Raw genomic sequence first — 18,654 nt, 5'->3', positions numbered from 1 at the left:
CCTCTGCTCTCTCTCTCTCTCTCTCTAAAAAAAAAAAAAAAGAAAGAAAATGGGCAAAGAACTTGAGTTGACATTTCTCCAAAGATACGCAAATGGCCGATAAGCACCTGAAAATCTCAATATCATTGGTGATTAGAGAAATGCAAATCAATATCACAATGAGCTAATCTACACATACTAGAATGACTGTTAAAAAATTGAGAATTATAAACGTGGAGAAATTGGAACACTTGCACACTTGCGCATTACTGGAATGAATGTAAAATAGAAAACAGTCTAGCAGTTCTTCAAAAGATTCAACATAAAATTACCCTATGACCCAGCAATTGCCCTCTTGAGTATATAGTTAAAAGAATTGAAAACTGGCACTCAAATATATACATGACTAACAGTGTTCATTGTAGCATTATTCACAGTGCCCAAAAGGTGGAAACAACACGAGTGTCTATCAAAAGGTGAATTGATAAGCAAAATGTGCTACATATATTCCTGGAATATTATTCAGCCATAAAAAGTTCTGATATATGCTTCAACATAGATGAACCTTGGAAACATTACAGTAAATGGAATAAGCCAAACACAAAAGGACAAACATTGTATGATCCCCCTGGTATGAAATATCTAGAATAAGCAAATTCATAGAGCTTACCAGGGACTGAGAGAAGGTGAATGGGTATTATTGCTTAATGGCTACAGATTCTGTGTATGCGGTGATAAGAATGTTTTTAAAATAGTGGTGATGGGGGTGCCTGAGTGGCTTAGTCATTAAGCATCTGCCTTCGGCTCAGGTCATGATCCCAGGGTCCTGGGATCGAGCCCCACATCAGGCTCCCTGCTCGGCGGGAAGCCTGCTTCTCCCTCTCCCCCTCCCCCTGCTTGTGTTCCCTCTCTCGCTGTGTCTCTCTCTGTGAAATAAATAAAATCTAAATATATATATATATATATATGTGATGATTGTGTAACATTGTGAATGTAATTAATGCCATTGTATTGTATACTTAAAGTCGTTAAAATGTCAAGTTTTAAGTCATATATTTTCCACAATAAAAAAATGGTTTTATAAAAAAAATCTAATGTGGTTAATTTCCTTATATATTATACTTGTTTATCAAATAAAACAATTATGTTCTAGGGCCTTTTACTTTGGTTGTACATAATCTATTCTGCATCACTTGCATTTTTAAACAATGGCATATGCCTTGATAGACACATGTACACACACACATACACACACCATTTAATAAGTAGATCTATGATATATCAGTATAAGTACATTTTGGAATTAAAAAAGGAATAAGTTCCTAACATATGGAAAGCAGAATAAAAGCAGAAATAATTTGAATATATTTTGGACAAAACAAACCAAGAATGTGTTAGAAAATATTCTACAAATATGAAAAGGGGTATTATATAATTGAACAAACAAAGAAATTTGTAAAACTAATCTTAGAGCTACTAAATTACAAATAAAGAGGAAAATTAAAATTATATGAGTTTTCCTTTCCATGTGTAAGTTATTCCTTTCAATACTAACAATAGTGTTTTATTACTAATCTTTGGTTCTACAGATCATGGCTTTCAAAAATCATGATTGTAGATTTTCAAAATACAAACTATAGTTTTCAAGCCATTTTCATGTCTCACAAATTGTACTTATGCTGCATTCAAAATACTTTCGATTTTTTTGTGTGTTTGATGTAATTTATATTATATGTAAGATATGTCACAAGTTGAACTGTAAATATTCATAATTATTACAATATATATTTTTAGCACCCGGATTACTTCCAATATTACTCAGGATTGTAGAATAACAGGAAAATGGAAGTGATTTCCAATGTATATTCAAAAGCTTTACAGTTGAGACTTTTTACCATCCATCAGATCATGCCTGTGACGTTATAAGCTCAGCTAAAGAAATCGCTTCTACTATCCTCAAGATATTTCATCACTTTTTTGGAAAATTTATTTTGCGACCATTATTTCTATTTCTATTTAGTACACTGGTGTTCTCTTAATCTCATAGTATAAGAAGTAAATATCTGTCCATACACAACTGAGTAGTGCACGCTTACTGAATCAGAGACTCTGCCTCAGTCTTCCTTACAAATGGCATTTCAGAAAGAGAAACTAAGTACACTAGGAGAGCCTGATGTTGTTTGAATGTGTGCAAAAGGAGAAGTTTTAGATTTAGGTGTAGGGGATGCAGGGCAAAGATTTGAAATGATTAAGTGTAATTTTAGTTGTAACACATTTGAATTACATGAAAAGTCATGTTCCTTGTAGCACAATAGTGTGAACATCCTAAAGAGGTGAAGAGGTCAGGCTATATTATCATCGAGAAAAATATCAGAACAGACAAGAATCAGACCCAAGGGAGAGGGGGAAATATAAACAGGAGAATGTCCTTAAAGAAAAGTTAGCCAGTTTTCCTGAGACCTTAAAAAGTTAAACTGCACAGAGATCCAGGAAAGCCGTTTGTGTTCCTCTCACTTTATATTTGAGGAGAAAAGTTGTATAGATCTGTAGATGCATTGTTCAAGTTGTGTGTCTTTTGCCACTAAAAACATTTATCCATGCATATATACATGTACACACACATAAACAGGATTGCTCCAGGGCATTAAGAGTTGCCAGGAAACAGAGAGAATGAAGCCATTTGCCCAGAGTCACAAATTAACTACATTTCAACTCGAACTTGCCCCTTCTGTTTCAAGCATGCATTGTGTGTGTCTGCAAGAGAGTGAACCTCTTTAAATTGTTGTTTAGTTAGGCTCTGAGCACAGATTCCAAGTGCCATCTGAAGGCTAACATTCTGTAACTTCTCTTCGGATGGTTGGGTATTTATAATAGTCTAAGAGACATGGACTAGCTAACAGATAAGCTAAATTTCTTAAAAGACAGTTTCCTGGCTTTTTAAAAAAATTAAACTACATATTACTTTTAATGATCAATAACTAACAGAATGGTAAAGGAACAGAAATAAAATCTCTAACGTTTTAGAGAATCTGCACTAAGTTGCTAAGGACCACGCTAATACTGTTTTTAAATTAAACTTACTGCTTACACCAAGTACAGTGATAAGTTTACATACATTTTCAGATTTTACAATATTTCTCCTGTGAGAATATGGAAGAGTGGGTAACTGGCCAAATTTGCTCAGATCTAGAGTTCGAACTCAGGCCTGCTTGACACCAGGACCGGCCCTTGAACTCTAGGCTTGGATACTGCCTACGTACACTTGTATTAACATTTATTAGCCACCAAAGATGTCTTAACTCCTATTTTTGCTGGTGTTAAATCAGATGTCTGTTCTTCCTTATTTACCCTGGAATTGGGCAAAATGGGTTAAATGGGCACTTACAATGAAATATAAGGCCTGAAATTACTAAAACCTCTTTGTTCCGGCTCTCCAGAAAGGCAATGAATCGATTTGGGTTAATTACTATATATGCCTACTTTGAAGCTTTCTGAAGTTCTACTAGGAGAAGAGATCCCTCATCACTTTCTGTCTTACCCTGAAGCATAAGATTGCTGTAAAGCTTTTAAAATAGCTGTACTGCCCTCCCACAGACGTGGGTACACTTCAGTCATGGCAGAAATAGGTCCAATATTATAAAGCAAATTTGATTCCATAAGGTTTTGCATTACATAAATGTAAAATAGTATTATTAGTTCTTACAGTCATCATTGCACCATTCATACTTGAAGCAATTGGTATTTCCACAAATCAGGCACTGTACAAATTCTGTCATAGTAAAACATTTATTTGTTAAAGTGATATAGATTATTCAGGATTCTACAGTCTTAAATCATGGATGGCAATGTAACATGGATTGATACAGAACTCAGTGCCAATGTAGGCTTTTCTGTTTCCTTCTCTCAAAAAAAAAAAAATAATACTTGTAGGCTAGAAGAAAAAAAAATTTGGCTTTAAAAGGGGATGAACCATGGTCTGATAGAGCCAGTTCCGCCAGCGTCAGAGACTTCTGCTTCGGCTCCTGTGGACAATTTCTTCTAGGACACCAGTTCAACAATTAGCCTTTGTGAATTTAAACATTTTTTTTTTAAATTTTATCCAGTAAAAATATCAGTGGCAACATTTTTCAGGAGAGAAAGAAGTAGTGCTCTTCAGATTAACTCCAGCCTCTGAAATGGGAAAAGAGAACAAGAAAAAAAAAAAAAAGAAAGAAAGAAAGAAAGAAAAAAGAAAAGAAAAAAGAAAAAGAAACAAAGAGAAAATACATAGGTAATAAGATCATTGTGCTAGTAATTTAGAAGTTACTGAACTATAAGCAACCAGGCAGGAGTTTATTGCTATAGAATACAAGATACACTCCTAAAAACTATCTAGACATGCACATTGGCTCTTAAAATGTTGCTTGGTAATTTCAAATTCTGAATATATAAAATAATCTCATTTTAAAAAGGAATCTAAATGCATTAAGCCTAAATAGTTATGCAAGTCAAAGCCAAATTGTGGAATGGCATTTTCCCTTGCTTTGTTTTTCACATTTATATTCTCAAGGGAAAAAAAATAATGATTTTATTAATTAATGTATGCCATTTAAATTTTAATAAATAATCATACTGGTTTTAAAACTGTAAGCATATTAGACCAAATCTGTTCATCACATATAAAATCTAAGTGATCACTACTTTTTAAATATAGAGTGTTGGGAGTTTTGTATCATATTGAAATTTTATAAAATTTAATTATACATTAAACGTTAGTGAAGACTATTATTCCTCTTCATAAATTAGTTCCTCACCCACAGAACATATAAATGTGTAAACTGACAATAACTCACAAGAAAGGCATCCCATAGTTAATGCAATTTTGAATAAAATAATATAAAAACCATTTAAAAATATTTAAATATCAAACTGTAAAAATAGTCTTCCTCTAATGTGGATTCTCAGCATCATAGATTTAAGATATGTCTATAAATTCCATCTTGAATAGAGATGAAAATTATTTTTGATAAATATATAATTTCATAAATATGAAGTAGAAGTAATTTTTGTCCCTTCCCATTCAAAAAGAACTATGTTTACAAGTTGGGGGTTATAAAATGCATGGCACAGATGAATCATGAAATATGGAAGACTATTCTATATCAAAATGCTGATGTAGAACATATTTAGTACAGAAAAAACAATGTGATAAAGGTAGGAAAAATATTGTAGAGATGTTTCATTTAAGAAAATATCTCATCTGGGGGTACCTGGCTGGCTCAGTCAGCGGAGCATGTGACTCTTGATCTCGGGGCTGTGGGTTTGAGCCCCACACTGGGTGTAGAGATTACTTAAAAATAAAACCTTTAAAATACGGGGAGGGGGGGCGGAGAAAATATTTCATCTGAATAGCTGAAGTTACTTTTGGCACAAACAATAGTTTTTGAAAATTATTAAACAAAGGATTTACACCATGTTTGAAAACTGTTAGTAGATAATAGATGTGTAACCTATTTATAAAAAATAATTAACTTGGAAACGAGTGAAATATAGATCTCACTATCATTCTTTACCTGGAATGTTCTAAGAAAAACTTCGCAAAATCACTTTAAATTACAATAGGATTATATATAAATTCTTATCTATTGGGTTCATAGCATAGCTTATTTTGGTGAAATTGGATTACAATGAGTTTATTTCTGTTTGTATTTCCAATAATATGTTCCTTTTGATAGAAAAAAGATGTAGTTTTACTATACCAAAGTTCAAGTTTCAGGAAGCAGTAATATAGAAAAGACTAAATACAAATAGAAGAAAAACATAGTGGACAATATAACTAGTTGGACTTTAGAAATAATAAATTCTTCCAGAATAAAAAACTATTTTAATATCAAGTTAATGAGGGGTTCCTGGGTGGCTCTGTTGTTAGGCATCTGCCTTCCGCTCAGGTTATGATCCCAAGGTCCTAGGATGGAGTCCCCGGTTGGACTCCCTGCTCAGCAGGGAGTCTGCCTCTCCCTCAGCCCCTCCCCCCATGCTCTCTGTAGCTCTCTCTTCCTCTCTTAAAAAAAAAAAATCAAGTTAATGATTGTATAAGCTTACATATTATAATGAGATTCATTTCCACATTACATAAAAAACTATTAACAAACTATGGAATTATGGCTTTTATAAAAGCTGTTAATTTCAAAGATTAGACAATTAGCAATCAGCTTTGGAAATTATGGTATGAATTTGCCTGCCCTGAAGCTACTACCGTTATTGAAATGGTGACATAATATGAAGCTGAATAAAAACTTGTATATGTAGGATATTCAAAATAACACTTTTTACCTCACTTATCAATAGACAAACTCTTACAATGATTCTATAAAGATCTACACATGAACACAAATTACAAGAGCATCACAAAGGAAAAAAAACAGACTATAATAATCATGCTAAAATGTTACAAGAACTAAAGATAATGAATTTGAGATAGGCTCAGGATGTTTTGATAATGCTCCTTATTGAACAGTGAAAAGGTATCATGCAAAATACTGGGAACAGTTTTATTAACAGTACTATAAAGAAAAGAGGAAATTAAAGTTACCCTAATATTAAAAGAAGGAAAAATGTCCTGATGTTGAATGGATTGTGGGGAAAAAGCTGTTACTGCCCTTACTCCGAATGCAATTAAGAACTCTGAATGATTTTTATCTTGTATAGTTAGCATATCTAAAAAAGAAGGAAACAATTTCTAAAAATCATTGCTGATACTAGGGTTCTAGCTTTTTCTGACTTACTGTAATATTCAAGTAAATGTCAAAAATGGGCTTAATTATTATAAAAATAGTTAAAACTTTTCTACATATGTGCATATGTGCCTATTCTATTACTCTTATTTTTAAAAATTTCACTTGAAAGGAATATCATAGAAAAAAACCAACACTACAGAACCAAATACTTTATAATGGTAATTTTTACTGGGAAATAACATTGGAAAGATATCTGGATCATATATACACATTTGCTTTGCTGTTTAGCTCTTATTTCATATTTTTTTCCTAACCCTATGTTAGGTAATGCTGTTTCTTTATAATCAGCATTACTTTTTATTCATTTATACCTTAATAGTTTCTCTAAAAAAAGTGTCTCTTTTCATGGTTATTGCACCTGTAGCAGGAGTTTTATGACAAATTTTAAATTTGTTAAATACCTTGATACTAAACAGAATAATCAGAAGTCAAATTAATTAGAATCAGGAAGCTATTTCCTTAAAGGCAAGTGCAAGCAATTGCAGATTAAGGGGTATTTCTTGTGCATACTTAAGCGCGTGCACACACACACACACACAGTACACATATTTTGTTGGTCCGGATATAACAAATACTTTTTAAGAAAGTTTATTTAAGACATTTTCAGTATAAATGCAAGTAGTCAGGGGAAGCTGGGGGGCTCAGTTGGTTAAGTGTGGGACTCTTGATTTTGGCTCAGATCATGGTCTCAGGGTTGAGAGACTGAGTCCCCCATTGGACCCTGCACTCAGCGGGGAGTCTGCTTGAGATTCTCTCTACCTCTTCCTCTGCTCCCCCCATCTCTCACTCTCTAAATAAATTTAAAAAATGCAATTAGTCAATTGTTCCTATTTTATACTTCTAAACATGGCATATGAATTGTTTTACTGGATTTAAGAATAACAATCTTTTCAAACATAAGGTTAGCATATGCAAGTGCCAGTTTACATGTAATTACTACCAATTTTACTAATGATTCCTCTTCTATTTGCTCTCAATTCATCTGAGTGTGATTAGAATCTTATAATTTTATTATAAAAGGATCGTATGTGATATATTAAATATTTTAAGTTCATTCTATTTCTATACACATGCAGGGAAGGTCTTAAGGAAAAAAATGGCATAGGGCATATTCTGGCTAATGGAAATGATATAAATGTATTAATTCTTCACCCTTAGGAAAAAAAATGATCTTAGCAGATACCTCAGTACGAGGAACACCTATACCACTGACTGGATGAAACCTTTCTGTCTTTTATGTACCTTCCTATTAGAGTTTGATGCTATATGAGGGACTGTGGTATAATTAATTTAATAATGTTGCCATGGAAACATTTTTTATATTAAAAACAAAAATGTAAGGTGTTTTGTTTGTTTTTTGCTTACTTTTTAAAAAAAATATTTTATTTATTTATTTATTTGAGAGAGATAGAGAGAGAGGGAGTGAGCATGGGGAAGGCCAGAGCGGGGAGGGAGAGAGACAAGCAGATTCCCCACTGAGGGCAGATCCCGAGACAGGGCTCAATCTAAGGACCCTGAGATCATGACCTGAGCCGAAACCAAGAGTTGGATGCTTAACTGATTGAGCTACCCCGGCACCCCAATTTTTTGCTTACTTTTACTGTGTATACACACACACACACACACACACACACACACACACACACAGGTAGCCTTTTAATTTAAATTTAATGCAATGGGCAGTGTCTAAAATTTTGGAAAATATATTTGCCTTTGGGTAGTAAAACACATTTGTTACCAACCTGCAGGAAATAAAAACTTAAAATAAAAATTTATATCCCTTCCTCCCCCCCTAAAAAAGAGCTGGAAGCTGTGAGCACAAGAAATCTCTACCAGCTCTACCTCACTCCACTCACACCTGGGGAAGCACTGCTGACCATGGAAAAGGCACAAGACAGCCACGTAGGTCAGTCTCTTCCAAGGGGCTTCACTGGTAGTATGGACAGGGTAGAAAGGATAGGTCTCCTAAGGCAGAAATCATTTGCCAAGTACCAAGAAGAGTTACACCAAGGTCTCGTCATGTTTTAATTGATAACTGAAAAATGACTTAGATTGACTCTCCTGCTTCCAATTCTTGATAAAACAGCACTGTTCTGGACTGTGCTTCTGATAGATTAACTATTTACTTTCTAATCCCTTTCTAAAGATACTCTCTTTCAGAACAGCTAGATGTCCAAAGTTACATGGTGCATGAACTTTCAGAAAGCAAAGGCAAAGAGAGGGAGGGAGGAAAGAAGACAGCAAGAGAGGGAGGGCAGGAGAGAAAGAGAGGTTCAGAGTGAGAAAGGGAAGCACTGGGGGGTGATGAAACAATGCACCTTCACGCAGGGCAGTTCAGTACACAAAACAGAACACAAAGTGTGTGCCAGACACTGGGCTATTGATGTTTCTAGTGAGCCATCTGTTCATTTTTTGCAACATGGGATTGGGATCCTGAACTCAGAGACACGATGCATGAAAAATACGGTGTTTAATTTGGGAGTGGAACTCATTAGGGGAAACCCTGAATGATTGTCCAAGTTATTATCTTTTAAATACAAAATGTTAAAAAAAAAAAGACCCTATTTTTACCACTAAAAAATAAATCAGTGGCCTTTTTTAGAACTTTTAAAAGCAGACTATTTTTTCTGTGCCAAACCTTAAGCCAATGGCTGATGCCTCCAGCTGTTTGAACAGATTGCTAAAGTGCTATTCTGCTCTGGAAACACACTTTCTGATCCAATTAAAATGCAGGAATCAAACACTCATTTGAAACTTCCAAAAAGGAAAAAAAAAAAAAAAAGAAGAAGAAGAAGAAGAGTAATCAGTTGCTGACAAAAGGAATACCATGAATATTTCATATGTAGTCTTTTGCTCCATTTTATAGTGGCTTCATTCATTTTGGGTAACACTGAAACACTTCTGTTCATCCACTTCCAGGGAGGTATAATGTATCATTTCCGCTCCTATTAGGATGTGGAGGTCAAGGATAAGGAGTGAATACATTCTTATCAAGCTAGTGTCTTCACATTGGGAAATATTTGTAAAAATGCACATTATATCATGCATGGGTATAAGAGTGACTCCAAAGCCACATTAGTATTCCCTTTATTCTTACAGTATGAATCAGAAATGTTCAGTTAACCAGAAATGTCTAAATTTAGTAACGGGAAATTCATTTAACCAAACTAAACTTTAGTTTGTACCACTGAGCACTGAGTAAGTTTTAATGGAAAATTTCAACAAGTTACATAAGCTTGCAAAAAAATTTTAAAAATTATTTATAAAAGAATATACCCACTTAATGCTGAATTATGAGACAGGTAACAAAAATCTCACCTGTGTTTCCTGGACGATCTGGTCAACATTAGTCAGCAAAGCATCTGGGAATAAAATTTTCAGTGTCATAAACAAATACACAAATTCCATTTTTAAGAAACAGACCCTAAAACACTTCTCACTGAAATCTTGATAAGATTTCTCTTAACAGAGATTTTTCTAGATTTCTTTTAAAAAAAACTTACCTGTTCTTGGGCTAATTGCAATTGACTTTTGTAAATACTTCGTAGTTGTCTATGGCTACTTCCTGATATATAATACTATAAAGGTAGAATTTTAAAAATATTGTCCCAGTTGCTAAGTGACTAATTATTATTATGGAATGCACTTTTCCTCAAAGAGTTCAAGAAGGGAATCAGGCTTCTCCTCATTTTTCCCTACTCAAAGTTAACATTTCAACTACAGAGTTGCATATGATTAATATGGAAAGATACACCAAGGAAAAGAGAATCCAAAATAGGAACCATAGCTTCACTATGTTCAACATGCAGAGTATTAAATAATCATTTACAATAATCATTATTCAATAGCCCCCAAAATAATATCATGTTTTATGAAGTACCCAGTATCCTCATATAAAACACTAATGTTCTATAGGCAACCAATCTGCCTTTAAATGTCCATATGTGTTCCAGTTGGCTATAAATGTTTAATACCATTACCTAGTCCTGCATAGCACACATTCTATTTCTTTCCAATATGTCCTCTTTTAAAACAAACACTCTTAGTCATTAAGAAGTGACACAATGATAAGAAGAAATATTAGGAAAAAATTATTCTCAGGGTTCACAGGTAAGTGTGATGAGAAAAGTACAAAATACTTTTTTTATAGAACCTCCAGCACAAATATTCATAGACATTTATAATTGCCTCTGGAGATTAGGTTTTACATGAAAGCAATAATAAGACATGTTCACATTATCCAGTAAAAAAAATGTTTAGGAAATTACATTATGGTAGCGCCAACACAGGATATTTCATAAGGCCTTCATGTTATTTGAATGATTTATTGGACATACTATGAGCAGAATCACAATATCTAGTTCATGTTTCAGGCAAGATCAAATGTACATCCACTTCCAAACACAAAATGAAAGGGACTTCATGACTTTCTCTGAATGTATTTGAAATTTTTTTTTTAATTTTAAAATTCATGGACATAAGAGTCATCTATTTGAAAAGAGTGGATGAAATTAGACAAGTTGTCGAGATCATTATCATTAGGAAGTTCAGAAAAATAAATTTCTACTAGAGAGTTTATATCACATTGTAATCTTATAACTAAGTGATATAGCTTGTACAATTATTCTGGGAGAAGTTCTCTGGTAGTTAGCCCATTTAAATATAATTTTGCTACATCAATTACAATCTATGTTGCAAGATACAAAATTCTGTATTTAACTCATTAATTTGCTAAGCATACATATTAGTATATCTATATATTACATATATAGATACGTAAGTATATACTGTGTATATATTTTATCAATGGTAACTTTAGATCCTAAATTTCAACTTTGAGAAATAGCTGACAAAACCAGAAGACAATGGTACACTAGTTATTATACTGACTACTTGTAATATTTGATAAAATTGCAAATACATTACCCTTATTTAACAAGGAAATTTCATACTTAAATAGACTCCTGGGTAGAAACTGCTACTTTCTGTGTCCCACACTTTAGACAATACCACATTTTTAGGAAAACTCAATCACAGTAATACTTTCACCATGCTTTCGATATTAAGTGATCCTTGGTACTGCTATAAGAAGGATTGGTTTTATTTCAGAAAGCAAACAAACAAAATCCCCCAAACCTGACAAAAGTAAGTGTATGTGTAGTCCCAGCATGCATTTATCTAGCATGGGAGAAAAAGGTGGACTAATTAGAAAAGACCGAGCTCTGAAACTATTACAAAATCCCAGGCATTCCTTTTGGTTATTTTCTCTTTTCTCTATGAAATTCTAAAAACAAGGTATTTCTTATCCATAAATCGGACCCCCAAAAAACGCTTCACTCACAACCATTATAACGTAAATAATAATAATGACTATATAACGATGAGGATGATGATTATCATTATCAACTACGGAGGATAAGAAAAATAGCCTTTTCCCAACCAGACCACCTCCGGGTGGACTTCAGTCCTTTCCCAAACACTACAAACACTTACAGACAGAAGCATCCACATTCACTGTTAAAGAAGAAAGACTGGATGCTTCCTCAAACACAAGGGATGACTGAGCAAGGAAAAGAAAATATAGTATTTTCTTTATATATAGTATAGTATAATATAAATGAACATTGCTTTCTTAGCAACATAAAATAGAAGTGAAATTTTGTCATACCAATAAGAAAATGGGTTCAGATCTGCAGTCCTTGAAAAATGACCCATTTACCTTTGCAAGTCTATGTGCAATAAGATGCTTTATGTTTTCAGCACTTTTTTTTTTAACTACTGGCATTTAAATGATTGTTGTTAAGCTTATTGTTGTGAATAAAAGGGGAAAATGGGAAAATTTCAGAACTAAGAGGCCATTGTGGATCTTGTGATAATTGTTCTAGTTTTTTACCTTTATAAATGAAATACATATACTTAGTTTCCTTTCAGTAATACAAGCAAATAAAATAGTTAAAATTTAGTTTGGAAGTAAGTACTTTGTGAGTGCTTTAAAGTGAAGGAGAAAGTACTTCTCAAGAAAAGATAAAAAGACATTCCTGTAGATAAATGGAACACATTTAATTTTCTTTTAATTTCTCAACTTCTTGTGGGAAAGTATGTATCATTCAGATAATAGACTTGTTATGTCTATAAATGGTTTACAATAGTTCTACAACTAATATTCTAAAACATTTTTAGTAAAATATATCTACAGAGCAGATAAAATCAACTGTCTGAAAGCATGGCCTCAACCTAACTACATTTAATGGTTTTTAAAAAAAATTTAGAAAATAAATTGGTCCCAGTGAGGGTATTTACATATCTAATTTATTTATTTAATGGACCTCTGTTTCAGTCTATTTGTAGGGTCAAAATAAATAGTATTCATCAAACTAAACTTTGTTTCCTCTTAGGATTCCAAGGCAGCATTGGATGCTTCCTCATCCCTTTATGATGCTTGGATATTACATATATTAAATAAAAAGACCTACTTTAATAATAGTTGGACATTTTGGAATTGGGGGACACTTATCCAAAAGAAACAAAAACAACACAGGAAGACATATAATTAAAAAAAATGTTTGGAGCAAATATCTATAAATATATTGTTTGTTAGTTATCATATTTAACAACCTGTAAGCGTAGTGTAGAATGGCTAAAAATAAAAGAAAAATAATTTAGGACTTGGAAGCAAAAAACAATATGTATAACCTATACATAGTCAGCAACAGCAAACCATATGCTTTGGATCACATACACATAGCTGGTTAAATGAGAAATGCAAGAAATAACAGAAAGAAAAACAGTAAGAGACAGAATTTCTTGCTTATAGTAATAAAATAGCTGGATCACAAATCAACATTGTGCATATAATCAAAATTCTTACTATTGCACCTTCCTCCCTGGCCCCATTCATTTATTTATTTATCTATCCATTCACTCATTCATTCGAGTAACTACTGTGTTTCGGATATTATACCGGCTACCTTTAAAAACCTCAACTGTCCCATAGATTTATTTTTCAGTCACTTCATACTGAAACTGCCCTGAGCAAAAAGTCTTTCATATACTCGTAAACAAAAACAAAAACATTTGACCCTCTTGATAGGCCAATCTTTCATTGATCTCTCAAAATATAAACTTTTAGAAAGACAGAAACATGAGCCTTTTTATCACTTCTAAAAACGTGTTCATGCATTTGGTTAATATACTCTGAAAACAGTCTTGAGGAAAACTAATAAAAATTTAAATGGTTTCAATGATTTTAGTCAAACAGAATAAATTTCACAAGATTAGATATTATAGAGTTCTAAATGTTTATAAGAAATAAAAGATACCGAATTAACGTTTCATTTGAAACATAAACAGAAAATTGATTTTTTAAAATACAGGCAACTGGAAAATAAAAAATAAGCTAATCAGTAGCTTGGAACAGATATGCTAAACTGTGGCCTTTATGCATGATTTCAGAGCCCCCTTGACCACAACCATCATAATGCCAGAGATTTCTTCCTTGGGGATTCATTTGTTTAAGTCTCAAAAGCGTTTATATATTTGGGACTTTTTAATACCATATAGGTAAAAGCTAGGAAAGGGAAAAGCAATATGCTTTTGTCCATCAGCACCTTTTGAAGAATTAAGTAATTGATGTTAATTAGAAATGTTAAATTGGGATTAGAGCATTATTACAGAAATAGTGTTGAAGATACACTTCATTCTGTGTAATGTTTTTGGTTTTATAAAACATGATCACACATGTAATCTCATTTATTCCTCAAAAGAACTATACACTTGACCCATGAAAGCTGATTAGATTTTTGAAATGTGAAAGGAAAGCTTTAGAAAGGGAGCCAGGGCAGAGGAGGTATTTATGAAACACCTAAGATAATACTAGCCCACCAGATAATTTTTTTCAAGACTGGTATGGAAAATAATCTCTAACTGCTTTAATTTTACCTGCTTCTGAATGTCACCATGGTAAATCGTGTATAAAATGTGTCTGTGTCAAGTTAAAATTAACTGAAGTTTTTACATATGCCTCTAGTAGAAGAAAATTAAACTGACTACCATCTGTGTTTTAATGATATTTCCAAGTGATCTGTAAGAGATATTAAACTTACTATTTAACTTACTCCCATAGAGTATGTTATATAAATAAAGTACATATCTTATTATATTATGGCTAAATTTTTTTGTGCAAGATTCTCATGTGAGCCTTATTTTCAACCTCCCATCCCAAACACCAAAGAATGCCTTAATGTTAACCCCCATCTACCAATCTTTAAAAAAACACCATCAAGTTGCAATATAATGTAAGATTTTCAATGAGTAGATAGGAACATTTATCTATAGATCTTGATTTCAGTGGATATCCAAGAATGCCATATATCAAGGAGCAATATTATTGTCTGACTAAATTTAAGAATTTTTTAATGATGCATTCCCATTAAGCTGCATGATTTCTACTTAAATTTCATCACAGGTTTTGGTTAAAACAAATGCATTTACTCTAAGAAAGAAACATTCCAACTGAGAATTATAGGCAGAAGGGGAAAACAAAACCACTATCTGGCTAATGAGCAATGACTTTATATTGCTTATAAATGTAATAAGAATTCCATTAGAAGTATTTTTTTTTTACTTCACTTAGTGATAACAATAGACATTCCTTTGATAATGGGAGCCTGGTATTTTTGTCTCCCTTTTTAACTTACTTAAAGAAAAACATAAAACTCATTCATTCCACAAATGTGTACTGAATGAATGAAAACACCTTCCTGTGCCTAGGGTAGCAGCATACAGAATTCTGGCCTGTGACTTGAAACTGAACTGGATTTCTTTGATAAATGCAAAATCACTTGAATTTTCTTTTGCTCCCCACCAAAAAAGCTATGTCATGGATGAGAAGTACCATAAATCCATTAAGGCATCTGAACCAAGAATGTTGTTTAGAAGTGTACCTATTTTAACACTGTCTGGGTATACTTATTGAATATTTTATTTTAAACACCATAACAACACAGAGTTGTTCTTTTTAATACCCGCCTAAAAACAAACGCCACTGGGGCGCCTGGGTGGCTCAGTTGGTTAAGCGACTGCCTTCGGCTCAGGTCATGATCCTGGAGTCCCGGGATCGAGTCCCGCATCGGACTCCCTGCTCAGGGGGAGTCTGCTTCTCCCTCAGACCCTTCCCCCTCTCATGCTCTATCTCATTCTCTCTCTCAAATAAATAAAATCTTAAAAAAATATATATATTATAAAAAAAACAAAACAAAAAAAAACAAACGCCACTGTCCTTGAAAGAAAATAGACAATCTACTCACTGAAAAATACTAATCAGCCTAGGTGGTCCTTTATAAGACTGGAGGAAATAGCATTATTTATGTAAGACTTCTTTGTCCAGTGACAAACTTTATTTTGTGCTCTGCTATTGTAGAACCTGGAGGCCAGTCCTAGGGCAGGGAAGGCACTGTCATGTCATGCTTTTACCCCTAAACCATCTTATCTGTGTTACCCTCACATATCAAACTGTACCTAGGTTTATACACCTTGGCTCTATGAGGCATGTATCAGAGTAACAAAGCTGGAATTTCAAATTCCAATTTCCTATATGAGTTTTCAAAATAATTTCTTCATTAAAAAGAAATAATAGGTTACACAGTGCTTTCCAATATCCACTCAGAATCTGAGAGAGATGCTTTTCCACTATGCCCATCAGAACTGTTGGACTGAATTAACATCGCATTCATAGACATGCTTCTTTTAGAAAACAGTCCACACGTGTTCCGTGAGTTAATATAACAATAGTATTCCTTTAATTCTCCATTCAGGGAGTACCTGAATCTGGATCTGTCAGCAGGCAAAGTGAGAAACTTACTTGACTTTGAATGTGCTCTTTTAGATGTGGGCCCCTCTGTGACAGAATCAGGAGGTCGACTAGCTAACTGCAATGCAGTTGAGTTGTTCCTGTTAGTGTTTTGGGACTCAACATTCGTGACAGCTTCATTCTGTGGTTCAGCACTTGGCTTTGTGCCAGTCTTTCTTTTCTGCTTTTGGGACACAGAAGCGCTTGGAGTCCAGGTAGGAGGCAAAGCAGAGGTAGTGGTAGAGGAGTCCTGACTTGAACAAGTTTCTGAAGACTGTATCACGTTGTCATTGGCAACTTTACAACACTGGGCATTCTCTTCATGTCCCACAGCTTGTTTGGACATGGACTGGGGCAGCGTGACACTGCAGCCTTGTATCTGAGCCCCATTAGTTTGAGAGTAGACATTGCTGACCTTGGTGACCTTGTGTTGCCCGTTATTGTTACAAACCTTATACCGGATCATGAGGATGATGATGAAAACCAGCACAGATGCTACAATTATTCCACCAATAATAATAATCATGGTGCCTCCCAAAAACTGGGACTGCATGAAATGGCATCGCACATAATCCTGTTCCGTCGTAAACTGGATGCAACCTACGACTCTTGTGGCGGTGAGGGAAGTGATGCCATCGTCATATATTGCCAAGACACACAAGTCATACATAGTTCCAGCAGCCAGGTTATTGACAAGAAAAGTTTTGCTCGTAGGAGGTATCATTCTGAGGGACAATGGAATTTGTGTTAATGTTAAAAACAAAACATATAGACACACAGAGCCATTATGACTTCAGTTCTGTTTCATTTTGGTACTCATTAAGATAAGCACATTTATAACAGATATGAAATATGGGAAAATGATCTAATCTTATATTTGCCTAGGTAAAATGGTTAAAAGCCATTGCTGGATTCTGCACTGTATTAATGGTGACTGCACCATGCCTTGACAAGCTTCCTAATTACATTGCTTGGCAAAGCAGAACTCCTAATAAAAGCCACTGCTAAAAAAATCATTTATGACAAATTGCTTTTGAAAGGTGTGACTGTGACATTATCTGACTACTAAACAAATCCATTTAGCACTTACAACACCTCTGTGACTAAAAGCCAATTTGAAGGAAGGGAAAACACTGACAATCACATTAGAAACCAGAATGGAAATGCATCGGAGTATTTATTTTCCAAATCAGTTATAAGCTGCTATGGAATGGTACCCAGCAAACCTATATTTTGTAACTACGATAATTACTAAGATTAAAGTACTTTATTTACAGATCTCAGCCTTCTCTTATGCCAGCAACACTTGGTTCCCAGTATGTTTTTATCTAAAAATGAGGTTGATGAGAATGTATGAGGAATATTATCTCAAAAACATGAACGGGGCAAGACTGTTGACCAGAGCCTAAATCCCTCATCCTGCCCATTGTGGGCTGATTAAATTACCTTCAGAACAGTTGCTAAGTTTGATAAAAGTTTACAGATACCTCTGAATCCATTGTATCACAAAATTCTTCTGTGGGTGCTTTTTTTTCACTAACTTTTTTTTAAGTAGCAACCAAATACGACCTAAACTAAGATTTCATTTAGAAAAAAAAAAATGCTTGAAACTATATTTTCCCTGAAAGAAATTTTTAGGAAATTTTAAAACTTGGCAATGCTAATCTGTTATACAACCTAGACAATGTGGTCTAAATGAACCAGGAAACTTTTAGGGCACAGTATGTGTTTGTGATTTGTGATCAAAATCACTATCATTAGGGAGTGTATGATAAATACCAGGCATTACTAAGCACTTTATATACACTATAATTTTATTCTTTTTTTTTCTGGAACACTATAATTTTATTCTTACGATGACTGTATGAGGTAGGCATTACTATTTTATTTGTGACAAACATTGAAGTCAGGAAATTTAAGCAGTTTTCTGAAGGTCACATAGAATTTTCTTGTCATAGCAGGATTAGGATCTTAGAATTTGGAAAGTAGAAACTGGCCAATGGCACATTATATATATACAGTGTTAGTAGCTACAGGAAGGTGAGGGGTAGG

At 33.8% G+C, this 18,654-nt stretch overlaps 1 protein-coding gene across 5 annotated transcripts in view; it reads right to left on the bottom strand.

Moving 5' to 3' along the window:
- Positions 1 to 3,749: 3,749 nt before the first annotated feature.
- LRFN5 (leucine rich repeat and fibronectin type III domain containing 5) overlaps positions 3,750 to 18,654 on the bottom strand; it is a 242,905-nt gene continuing 228,000 nt past the window's right edge. For 4 of the 5 annotated variants that reach the window (XM_025869136.2, XM_073894866.1, XM_073894864.1 and 1 more), the window contains 3 exons: positions 16,615 to 17,327; positions 10,074 to 10,117; positions 3,750 to 4,149 (listed from right to left, as the gene is read on the bottom strand). In XM_025869136.2, coding sequence (XP_025724921.1) covers positions 4,132 to 4,149; positions 10,074 to 10,117; positions 16,615 to 17,327 — 775 coding nt within the window. In that variant the 3' untranslated portion in view covers positions 3,750 to 4,131. Of the gene's footprint in view, positions 4,150 to 9,581; positions 9,701 to 10,073; positions 10,118 to 16,614; positions 17,328 to 18,654 lie in introns of all 5 variants that reach the window. The other variant, XR_012378861.1, reaches the window with a different exon arrangement.

The sequence above is a fragment of the Callorhinus ursinus genome, unplaced genomic scaffold (genome assembly GCF_003265705.2).
Source record: "Callorhinus ursinus isolate GAN/ISIS: 27379988/994484 unplaced genomic scaffold, GSC_fseal_2.0 scaffold8, whole genome shotgun sequence".
NCBI classification, from domain to species: domain Eukaryota; kingdom Metazoa; phylum Chordata; class Mammalia; order Carnivora; family Otariidae; genus Callorhinus; species Callorhinus ursinus.
Note: the sequence above shows the minus strand (reverse complement) of the source record. Positions and strands in the feature narration are given on the sequence as shown.